We start from the raw sequence: 11,768 nt of genomic DNA on the forward strand, positions 1-11,768 counted from the left end.
ACCAAATTTTTTCTGAAACTTCTTTACAGTGTTGTCTTGGAAGTAATATCTTACATTATAAAAAATGTCCCGAGTTCCTCAAAATATATTACCTGAGGTGGGACCGTGTCGGCTGGAAAGGGATCCCTAAAGCAGGTACTGGGCACGGAGGCCGCGGAGGCATAAGCAGCCAAGGAGACAGAAAACCGACGCCGCCTCTCTCTCACCCACATGCCTCACTTCGCCCTGATTGGCCCCGGAGGATGGCTGGCTAGCCAGAGACGGGTAAGATTCCTCAAGGGAGGAACAACCTAAGACAGGCACAGTCGCAGAGGGGCCATTAGGAGAGAACTTGGTGGCCAACAGAGGTGAGGCACATATCCTCACCGCCCTCCGCCTCTGCAGAGGCCTGAATCTTCACCATCTCTGAGCAAAGTCTCCTCCTCCCATGGCTGCGTCGCTGCCCAGGCTCAGCTTGAGACAGGGACCCTGGGCTTAGACACAATAGGGTGGGGGCGTCTGGAAAAAGCAAGGCAGGGTAATTACAGTCAGAGCAGTGTGACTACCTGCAAGGAAAGCCCCTATCAGAACTCTGTGTTAAGCATTATGCACAGTGAGATCAGTTAATATTCCTCCGGTGAAGGAAAGTAGTCCGTGTTTTTATTGTGCTAATTGTTTGTAATGATGTTTAGGATTTTCTTGAGCCTCCTAAAAGGCCCAGCTGATTTTTTTTAACTTTACCTATATGCGGTTTTTCCTCCTTCATCCCCTAATCAAGTAATTTGCGGACTGGACAGTTCACTTAGCAAGCTAGCCCAGCCATAAACAGCATGGTAAAGACAAGAAAGATTCTATCTGAAAGCTAAGATTGCATTTCAAAACCCAGGAAGTGAAGAAGTAAGATTTTTAATGTCCTGCCAGTGGGTTTCAACCCTGGGCAAGCTCAGTATGGATTCAATGTGACCAATGAAATGATAGTAAAACGTTCTTGGGGTGAAAGGGTTATACCCAACTTTATTTCCACAGTGGCAGGTCGATCACTAACATCCCACCCAATCAGAGCGAGTCTGCATACAGTAAGCCCGTGTCTGCCTCTGGGCCTCCCTGCCTACACAGCCATCCCACACAGCCATCCTCTGGGCCTCTGACCTCAGCGCTGCCACCACTCCAGCCTCTGCTCTGCTCTCCTACAGCCTCGCAGCCGTGTCACCATGTCACCCAGAGCACTGGATGGAAGCTCTTTCTATAGAGTCAATAGCAACCTATTGCCCACAAGAGTGGTGAGCTAGCCGACTAGGCCCAGGTGCGAATCCTGGCCACAGGAACTTTCATCTTATCCACTCTTAAAACAAATCTTTAGCGAACATACAGTAACTCAACCCACCTTGGAGGCAGGGAGGGCAGACTTAACTGATATGCTCCCCAGCAAGAAAGCTGCTCTCCTGGAGGGAATCCGAGTAGTGCATTTCTTGTGTTTAGCTAATTTTGCATAATGACCCGGAGGACTGATAAGAAACTTCATGTCTCATCTTGAGACCACTTCACAGGTCCACACCCCTAGCCCTTTGTCACATTCCTGAGAAATCCTTCCAAGGGGGTCCCCCACCCTTTCAGTGCGCCTCCCTCTCTGAGGTAGCCCACACTCCCCTCTCTCTGAGTGTGCACTTTCTCTCTGTAAATAAAACCTTTACTCTACTTCACTGCTGTGTCTCTGCCCCTTAGTTCTTTGCTGCTGCAGGGACAAGAACTGAGGAGAATGCACAACGCCCTGCTAACAGGAGACCCAGCCCAGGGGAGGGGTGGGGGAAGGAGAAGGCTGGGAGGGCGGGGGGAGAGGGGTGCGAGCATGGGAGCAGAGAGCTTGGGGAGTGTGGAAGGGAAGCCTGGAGGAGGAACTAGGAGGGAATGGCAGCTGGGGAGGGAAGCCGCGGAGCCTCGGTGCTGGTGAGGCAGGGACCGTGGGCGCAGACAGAGCAGGGTGAGGGCCTCCGGAATAAAACCCCTACTGAAACTCCATATTAGACAAGTAAGCAAAGTCAGTCACATTCATTGTCTAAAGTAATATAATCTCTTGTGTGAGATTAATTAAAACTAAAAAGCCCAGAGTAACTTGGCCTGAAGTGTTTGAATATCCCCCACATAAGAAAAGACCGCAGCATAGCCCATGTCTTCACTGTGTCAATTAAATGAGGCTATTGTAAAATGTACCGTAGCCTGATAAAAGGCCCGGCTTATTTTCTTTATCTTTACACAGATGCTGCTTTTCCTCCTCTAGCCCTAATCAAATGATATGCAATGTAGGCAAGTAATAATGGCAAGTAAGCAAAATAATCTGGAAGACTGATAAGAAATTTAGTGTCTCTTCAAAGATAAGCATTTGGGTACCTTTTAGCAGGTCTGCATCCCTGGCCCTTTGTCTCTCACCTGCCTAAAAATTCCCTAGACTGTGCATCACCCCAGGGCTATCTTGTTCCCTCTGGGCAGGGGCAAGCCAGGAGCTCTGTCCTCTGCTTTACCTCTAAATAAAAGCCTCGCACATGCTCTCCTACTTTGAGCGTTTGCAAAGTTCATTCTCTGAGCCTGTGAACAAAAACTCCATCATCAGCTTCTCTGAAGGGACCAAAGACGGGGAGCCCCCGAGCCTGTGCCTGGGTGCAGAGTAGCGCACCAGGGGCCAGAGGGCCCTGCCACCTCCCCAGCACAGGCCGGGTGGGGAAGGTGCGCTGCAGCCCACAGCCATGTGAGCCTGGTGTCCCATTACCAGCAGCCCAGGCCGTGTTGCACTTGGGGCCCCTGCACACACTGGTGAAGGACAGACTGCTGGCCCAGTGACCACCCACCAGGCCCAGGGCTGCTGCTTTGTTTTGGGGCCCAGAAGCTCTTCTGTGTCAGGTTGAGGCTGGTGGGCCGTGCAGGATGACAGGTCTGACCTGTGCCACAGCCCTGCCAGGGGCCCATGTGCCCTCCTCCTGCCCAAACCTACCTTCCTATGTGTCCGGGGAGCCTGAGGTCATCCCTTGGGACCACCGTGTAGGCAGATGGCTCTGAGGGTGCTGTGGGCAGGGCCAGGGGAAGGAGGGTGGGGTGGCCTGGGTGCCCCGATTTTACCTCCTGTCACCTGGTCACCTGAGGCTGTCAGGAGGGCCCATGTCCTCTTCCCCAGTCCCAATCTGGGGCTCAACCTGCAGCATAAGGCCTGGAGACTCTCTCCATCCTGGAGCCTCCCAAGGCGGTGTTTGTGCTGATTCTGGAGCTCCCCTCCAGGCCAGGCCTCCCCTCCTGGGAGGGTGAACACATCCTGAGAGTCTTGGGGGAGCGTGTGGGGAGAATCAGAGCCAAGTGCCTCTGCTCAGCCTCCCCAGCCTTTTGTCGCAGATGTCAGGACACTCAGCCAGGACCCAGGAGTGGGACACTAGGGGACTCACACCAGCCTGGCCTGGGGATGGGCGGCTGAGGGGCACCATGGGGAAGGAGTGGGAACCCGGGAGCTTTGGGGGGTGCTCTGAGGTGTGAAGCGTGGAGAAAGTGGGCTCAGACAAAGCCCCCCAGTGGAAGGCGTGCACCTCTTGGAGGTGCTTTGAGAGACCAAGTTCCAAGTTCTTCGAAAGGAATTTTCTGGAATGTGTGGAACAACTGTGTATCATTAAATGGAACAGTGCTAGACTGGCACCCTGCAGCCCTGGGATCTACTTGGGTACATCTGCAGTGGTGGTCAAGACATGAAGAGACACCCTGGGGTTTCTAATGAAGAAGTTTTGGTGTCTGATCATAATCTATAGGTGATAGGAAATAAGGTTCACTTTCTGTTTGAACAGCCCTCCCCAGTGTTGCCGATGTGTGCCAGCCTGGGGCTTGGAGTGCCCCGCTCTTCCTCAGCACCTTACGGTGGGAGGACAACCTGGCGGAGGTCAGGGCCCCCCTGCATCAGAGAGTTTGAGGCTGGGGTGGGGTGGGCTGGGGCACACGATGTCCGCAGAAGGGGCAGAGCTTTGAGAAGAAAGAGCAGTGTGGTGGCAATCTGTTCAGCATTTATTACATTTTGCACAGGGATGACCCCAACCCCCAGGAACCATAAACCTCAGAGACAACACCGAGAGCACACTGCGCCTGGGGGGGCTATTTCTCAGGGATGAGGGGAGGAAGTTGTACAGGGGGCTCCCCTGTAAGCAAGTCCCGGTACCCTGTGACAGTCGGCCACCCCTGCATCCTCCGATGCCTCCGCTGGGTACCAGGAGGCTGTGGTCCCTCGCAGCACTGCGCCGTGTCTATGTCCATCCCGGGAAAGGATGGGCCAGGTGAGGACAGCCCCCACCTATTCCTGGAACCCTGTGGCTACGACTCGGTGGCTGACGGTGCCCAGGCAGGAGTTGGTGTCACGGTTGGAGGCCACCTGCCGAAGGGGAACATCCTCCACACGGTGGGGCGGCTCGCCTCTGTCCAATGGGCCACAAGCGAAGGGGACGACACAGCACGAAGGTGGCCAGGTGCACTGCAGCTACATACGGGTCCTTGAGGATACAGTGGCAGCCTGGGGAGCTGCCCGAGTCGGCCGACGGAGGAGGTGCCAGAGCAGCTGCCCCGGCAGAGGCTCAGGATGAGCAGCGGGAGGAGGAGGAGCAGCAGGCAGACTGGGGTCCTGGGGAGCCAGGTGCCGCCTGCCCGAAGGGGAAGAAGCTCTCCTCCACATGCAGCCAGGACACCAGCAGGGCCGAGGGCCCGATGACAGCAGCTACAGGGCCACACGAGTGATCAGAAGAGGCAGGTTATCCCAGGTTCCCCCCATTATCCTGCTTCCACCCCATCCCCACTGTCCTCTGGGCTCTGGGCTCTGTGCGTAGGGTCCTGTCAGTCATTAGCACCTGGGGGGTCCCTGTCTCGTGAAGGCTCCTGAGTGTCACCTACTCACAGAGGAGGAGGCTGGGTCCCAGAGGGGGAGGGGAACCACCCTTGCAGTCTGACAGAACTGGTCAGCAGTGGAGCTGGGACCCCAGCCCCACCGGTCTTTAGGACGCCCCAACAACCAGCATGGCCGGAAGCTTCCCTGAGGCTGAGGAGCAGCCCACCCCCTGCCGATCACCCCAGCCCAGAAACTCACCTGGCCCTGGCCCATAAGTTTAAATCTTGTGGGACCTGAAGAACTGTAACAGTCCCTTTCTGCCGGCCCTCTGGCCTGGGGGCTCCAGCTGGCAGGACAGGCCGTAGCTGCAGGAAAGAGGGACATGGCAGCGGGCCCTTCCCCCAGAGCCTGCCGGCAGCTACAGCCCACACCCCACTCCTGGCAGCCTCACCTCTGGTCCTCACCCAGGAGCTCCACTGTCCGGAAAAAGGACAGGAAGTGCTCCTTGGGCTCCAGGTCATACTGCCTGGCCAGGAACTTGTATGTGAGGATCTCCTCTAGGAAGTCAGTGGCCTGGGGTAGAGGAAGGACAGGATGCAGATGAGGAGGGGGTGAGGAGTGGGGCACTGGGGTGGTCCCGGATCTTTGCTCACGGAAACCCGCCTTCCTTCCAATGCCATCCAGCCCTGCCTGTTCCCACTGTTGGGTCTCCAGCTCCTCCTCCAGGAAGGTGGCCTTGATGCCACCCCATCCCCCACCTGACAAACCCATTAGTGTCCTGAGCTCTGCGTGTCTTAACTCTCTCAAAACACGTTAGACCCAGAGGATGGCCTGGACAAGGTCCTGCCCAGGGGGTCTTGACTACATCTTCACCTTTCATGGCTGGGCACTCAACTCTCTCTATTTTATACCATCACCCTGGAAGGCAGCAAGGCAGCCAAAGTACATCGGAAACAGCCCCCTGAGCCCAGAATGAGGCCGGAACGTCCCCACCCTTTCTCAAGGTGGAGGACCGCCAGGGCCCTCCAAGGGGCAGGCCTGTCCAGAAACAGCACCCGGGCCTTGCCCGGGCTCAAGGCTACCGAGAAACAGGGACTGCTCTGGGGAGTTGAGGCCTCAGGTGGGAAGGCACTGCCAGCCCGCCGATGTGCTTCCTGCCCTGAAGGAGCAGCACCCCTCCCCCTGGGCAGGGCCTGAGGGGGAGACCAGTCCTGCCCAGAAGCTGCCCCCTGGAGCCCTTAGTCCCACCTGCCCTGGGGCCAGGACCGGGGCTTAGGTGGGTCCTTCTGGTATTCCTGTGGAAGAAGCCCAGGTCCTGGGGTGGAGGGGGGACTCAGGAGGGGGGTGGCTGGTGCTGAGAGGTCCGGGCTCACTGGGGGCTCTCTCCTCTCAAGCTCACCATCCTGCCCCCCTGAGCCCTGCCGGGTCACTCACGTCCTCATGATATTCCTGTTGTTTCTCTAAGGCGTCGCGCAGGATCAGTCCGAGCAGTGGGACCATGCCCTGTGCCACCGGGGTGGGGAGGTGATGAGTCCCCGCCTGCCCCAGGGGTGCCCACAGAGCCTCCCCTGAACCCCACACCCGCAGCCCCCAGCTTCCTTGGACCACACTGTGGGGCCTCCCCTCCTCCCTTCGCCCTGCTCTCCCCTCCTGGTCCCTCCCAGGGCTGGCTTTCAGCCATTCCCAGGACCTGTGGGCCGTGCACCTGTCCTCCAACTTTCCCCTGTACCCAGCTGCTCTCACCATCCTCCTGGTCACACCAGAGCTGGCAGTTTAGGGCTGGTGGGACCAGGAGCAGGTGCAGGGTCACCCCCACCGCCCTGACCCTGGCCGCGCCACTCTCACCTGCTTCTTCATATCCTGGGATGCCCTGGGGGACTGTGGCCATTTCCTCACCATGGCCCTCGCCTCCTGCAAGGTGCACGACACTCAGGTGCTCCTGCTCCCCTCCCACGTGCCTCCCACAGCCAGACTGTGGTGGGTGGAAGCCTTGCCCGAGCCCCTGGCACCTATGCTGTCCCCACCTCCAGCAGGCTCTCAGCCCAGAGCGACCCCAGCTCCAGCACACACTCATACTCATGCGTGTCCTTGGGCCATGGCCACCGCCCTGAGAGGGTCAGGGGAGGTCCCTCTGCCTCCCAGGGTGCCCTGAGCACCCACTGTCACCCGGCTATCAGCATGGCTCCCCTCACATGACTCTGGGGGGCAAGAAGCTGAAGCCTTTCTTGTGCTCTCTGAACCCTGCTCACCAGGGAGGCCCACACCCCAGGGTGACGGCAACCTTCCATGTCCACATGAGGAGCCCGAGTCCACAGAGGGGCAGTGACAGGCTCAGAGGACCCAGGGGAGAAGCCAACCTTGCTCGGCCACAGGCCCCATCCCTGCTGCCCACGCCACGCCATCCCCAGCCCTGACTGGGGTTCTGTCCCCTGGGTCCTCACTGGATGCCAGGCCCACAGTCAAGTGGAGCCAGGGAGGGTGACAGACGAGGCCCTCATGGGCCTGGGGGACCCTACTTTCCCCATCAGCTTGCCCGGCTCACCCCGCACTCCTCGAGTCTTCCCCAAATCTGTGCCACAGCGTGGCAGAGGACTTGCCCCAAGGACCCCTCCCTTCCATACCTCCAGCCCCCATTTACCTCGAGGAGCTGCTTCCTTTTAAACCCCTTGTTCCTCTTTTTAAGTTTTTTGTAGATCCAGGAACTCTTCCTAAGGGGAGGGGAGAGGAGGAGGGACACATGCAGCCAGCAGGCGAGAGTCTCGGGGCCGACCCCTTTTCACGGGGATCCTAGAAGGCCCACTAGCCCGCAGGAGGCTTCCCACCACGGCCCTGAGCCCTGGGAATCCGTGGCCTGGGGAGGGGGCTGCGTGTTTCCACCCCGGGCCTCCATTCCCTGTTCTCCCGGGGGCGAATCTGCTTGGGGCCAGGTCGCCGTCCTTGGGGCAGAGACCTCCTGCTGCAGAGCACAAGCTCCAGATCTCCAATGGGCTTCACCCCACACCTGACATTGCAGGAAACTGATTCCTACACGGGTCCCCAAGAGCCCGCCATCCCTGCCCCTAGGCTCTGCCACCTCCCAGGAAGTCCCAGCCCACTAAGGGACACTGCAAGATATAGGGGTGTCCCTGTCCACTCAGGTGCCCTGGTCCCAGGGACAGGACTACCCACCAGGACACATGTCCCCAGGTGCTCTTCAGTCGACGTACAGCAGGGCGCTGCAGGGCGAAGATGATGGCACGGAAGGACTCGAAATTGTTGAGAGCCAGACACTCCTGGGAGGGAAGACAGAGCTGAGAGCGTGGCCTGCTTCTCTGCTCTATTCCCCATGAACTCCTGTCCTAAAGGAGACAGACACCCAGGGAGCCCAGCACACCTGGTACCTGCTTAGCAGCCCTCCTGGGTGGAGGACTGTGGCTCAACCCAAGGAAGGGGCCAGGGATGGCTGTGCCCCCCCACCCCCGGGGCCTGCGAGTCCAGGTCCGCACACCCCTGGCAGGAGGGCCCAGGGACCGTGCAGGGTAGACCGCAGGCACCCATCCTGAGAGCTGGCAAAGGAGGGGACCCTCGGGGCCGTCCCATGACATACCTTGGTCACCTGGATCCAGAACTCCACCACTCGGGCCCTGTCCTGGGCTGTTGTGCTTGGACCCCCGAGGCAGGAGGAGATGACCAAATAAAACGTGGTACCAAAGTGCTTGATGATGTTAAGGATGTTGGGGGCCAGGAGCTCAATGTCTTCCATCAGTGGGTGTCTCTCTACGTAGGCCTTGCATTCACCATATTCAACCCTACTGTACAGCTCCTGGGGATGACAAGAGGTGTCATGCAGCTGTGCCCCTGGTGCCCCTGTTCCTAGGCAGAGTCACTGGTCAGAGCTGGTGCCAAGGCAGCTGGGGACGTGCTGTGAGCCTTGTGGCCGTCTGGACTTCAGACCCCGTCCACTGAGGCGCCCAGGACCGGATGCACAGGACCCCACAGTGATGGGGCACAGAGGGGCTTTGCTCACAGGCCCCCTCACTCATGTCCTCCCTGAGGCACAAGGCAGGTCACGCCTGCCCAGCCTGGGGCATCTGCCTCCCATGCTGCCACCCAGTGGATCCCGCTCCCCCCTCAGGTACAGTTTCCCCTGAAACAACTCCACCAGGACCTTTGTTGGTGTCTGTGTCTCCCACGCAGTCAGATCTATGGCAGGGGCCTCTGAAGTGTGGAGGCCATAGGAGCCTGCCAGGCCAATGGCCCGAGGACCTAAGGCCCTGGCAGCACCTCCCTGAGCACCCGTCCCCTGCCCTGCCCCTCCCTGCCCGGCCAGGCCCTGCCCACCTTCCCTCCGCTACTCCTCATTGGTCTGGAAGGATCCCTAAGGGCCGGCCCTACTGTCCCTGTGTGGTCAGTGAGGGTATGGGGGTGAGGAGAGTCTCTCAGGGCACATGGTGAGTCCGTGGGGAAGCTGGGACGTGTGTGCAGATCACAGGAGTCCACGTCGGGACGGCAGGTCTGGGGCAGCCCGTGACACAGGGAAGGCCCACCCCCGACCCCGAGAGCCCGCTCCACTCACCGCACACATCAGGGTCAGCTGCTCGGCCACCAGGCGGGGAGGAAACGCCAGGATGGTCTGCTCCTCCTCTCTCGGCAAATCCCGGGTGCTCACGTCACAGGGGCTGGTGGGCTCCGGGGCCACCTCTGGCTCTTCCAGGCCCTGTGCCATTCCTGCAGGTGCCACGGGCCCCGCACCCGAGGACTCATGGGGCTCCCGCTCGGGGCCTGATACCAGTCCTGGGATGTCCCAGGGGCTCGCAGCACAGGGGTTTGTGGGCTCTGGACCTGGACCTGGCTCTGCCACGCCTGGTGCCATTCCAGCAAGTGCCCTGGGCCCCAGGCCCGAAGGCTCATGGGGCTCCAGCTCAGGGCCTGGCCCCTGGGCTGAGGCCACTGCTGGGACATCTTTCAGCTCTGCAGCGGCTGAAGCAGGTGACACCGGCCGTAGCTCCAGCACAGGGTTCTCAGGGAGCTCCTGGACGGGCTCTAGGCACGAAGGTGGCGCTCCGCGTGTCCCTGGAGCCAGCTGCATCTGCCGTGGGTCTGGAGCAGGACACAGAGAAAGGGTCACCCTGGGCCTGATTCCCCGCGCCTTACAATCACAGAAAAGCCCTCACTGCCTTGAAGGGAACCCCAGTCCGGGAAGCCCACCCTACTTGGTTCCCTGGCTGCAGCCCCTCACCTTCCAGCTCTGCCACCGTGGGCCCCCGTTGTTCCTCCTGGACCAAGTGGTGGAGTTCTTGGCCCACCACGGTGGGTGAAAGCTGGCTCGCGTTGATGATGCTGGGTACATGCTCGGGCTCCCAGGCAAGGCGCCTAGCCCATCCAATTCTGGGACTGGGGGAAGGCCAGAGGGTGGCAGAGTGAGAAGCCTGGTCTTACCCGCCACACTGCCCTCGCGGCCCACCCTTGTGTGGGCCTGTCCGCTGTGCACTCCCCTGCCTGTCCAGGCACCTGCCCCTCCCCCTTCCTGACCCTGCGTCTCTCTCCTGGGACCCCATCCTCTCCCATCCTCCCGAATAGGAAGTCCCCATTCGTCAGCCCGCCCGTGGGATCCCGAAGATGAGTGACCTGCTGGGCTCTGCTGTGCGCCCCCTGCCCCAAGGCCTACACGCCTCCTCCACCCACTTTGTGCACACAGGCAGTGCCCCCTCCTGGCCCAGTGAACGCTCACTTTCTCAGATTCTCCTCTGGCCCCTCTTCATGCCCCCCATTACATGAGGAGGCGGTGAGGGTATCGCCCGTGACGCTTCCCGGCTGTGACCTGCGGATGACGCCTGAAGTGACTGCCCGACTCCACACGGGCCAGGGTCCCAGTAGTGTGTCCGCTTCCTTCACTGTTACGCTAAGTTTCCCCAAAGGGTCTGCACAAAGTGGGTGCTGCATACCTATTGTGGCTGAAGGAAGTCCTACCCGAACCTTCCCAGGTACCGCTCCTCTGCTGTCCCCAGAGGTCCCCCCATGTGGCCACGGTGGGGACAAGGTCCCGGCACAGCCACAGGGAATTGCGAGCCTCCGTTCCAAAGGCTGCTTCCCATGTGCTTTTCCAAATGAACCAGGCTCCAGGCCACTGACAGGTGAGGCCAAAGGCTTTTCATCGGGTACAGAGAAGTGAGCCCCAAAGTGGCCCATTGGCTGGCAGTCCTTTCTCCACTGCCGGGCGCCAGGGGAGCCCCTCTAAGGCCTCTTCCGTGTTTCCCATGGGCACTCTAACAGGCTGATCGCCAGTCACCCTGCCTGTCAGAGGAGCACACTGAGGCTCAGACACATGTGGGGACACTCAGGATACACCACGGGCTGTGGGCAGAGGCCCGTCTGGGCCGAGGAGGGGCTGGATGCTCACCGGGGGAGCCGCTGGCCCGTGGCTGGCTGGTCAGCATCCTTTGCAGAGAGTAGGGGCCAAGAAGCATTCCGGCTGAGGGTTGCCCCTGAAGATGACCTTGCCGTGAACAGTCCCTGCTTCTCTTTCACACGTGTGGGCTGGTCAGCGTCCTGGGGAGGGAGTTTGGCCTCGGGATTGCTCCGGCTGGTGTTCGGAGCTGGTTCCACTCGTCCCGTGCGCTTTCTCCCCTTCCTCCTCACGCCTGTCCAGGGAGCCCTGCGCCTGGGGACCTCAGTCCCATGGACAGATGGCTCAGGTTCACGCTGAGGGGGGCAGCAGGGAGATAGTCAGTGGGAAACCCAGGAACCACCAGGACAAGGGAGGTTTGCAGCTCACCCGAGAGCCCCCAGCCCTCTGGGATGCAAGCAAGGAGCGGCACGGGGTGCCCCCGGGAGCGAGGTTCCAGGCCCTCTGGAGTGGGTCTGTTGACCAATCTCGTGGGGCAGCCCTGGGAGGGCCCTGGCAGGTTACCAGGCTTGGAATGGGGTCCTGGGGTGTAGGCAGCCTGCCCCAGGTCCAGGGAGATGGAGTAGG

The 11,768-nt window shown here is 60.0% G+C and overlaps 1 protein-coding gene across 1 annotated transcript; it reads right to left on the reverse strand.

Annotated features, from left to right (window-relative positions):
• Window positions 1-7,329: 7,329 nt before the first annotated feature.
• On the reverse strand, window positions 7,330-9,274 carry LOC140845324 (ral-GDS-related protein-like). Its single transcript, XM_073219299.1, has 3 exons — window positions 8,403-9,274; window positions 7,985-8,088; window positions 7,330-7,524 (listed from the first exon to the last, which is right to left on the reverse strand). Exons 1-3 carry the CDS (start codon window positions 8,556-8,558, stop codon window positions 7,341-7,343), a joined length of 444 nt encoding a protein of 147 aa, XP_073075400.1. The 5' UTR covers window positions 8,559-9,274; the 3' UTR covers window positions 7,330-7,340.
• Between the last annotated feature and the right edge of the window lie 2,494 nt (window positions 9,275-11,768).

This window comes from Manis javanica, chromosome 13 (genome assembly GCF_040802235.1).
Source record: "Manis javanica isolate MJ-LG chromosome 13, MJ_LKY, whole genome shotgun sequence".
Taxonomy (NCBI): Eukaryota; Metazoa; Chordata; class Mammalia; order Pholidota; family Manidae; genus Manis; species Manis javanica.

What these genes read in the sequence shown, in the direction of transcription:
- LOC140845324 (XM_073219299.1), bottom strand. Translation starts at nt 8,558, where the DNA reads ATGGAAGACATTGAGCTCCTGGCCCCCAACATCCTTAACATCATCAAG. An exon ending in TCTGGATCCAGGTGACCAAG is followed by an intron (nt 8,089 to 8,402) that starts GTATGTCATGGG and finishes CTTCCCTCCCAG; the next exon opens with GAGTGTCTGGCTCTCAACAA. An exon ending in ACCTGGGGACATGTGTCCTG is followed by an intron (nt 7,525 to 7,984) that starts GTGGGTAGTCCT and finishes CCCTCCCCTTAG; the next exon opens with GAAGAGTTCCTGGATCTACA.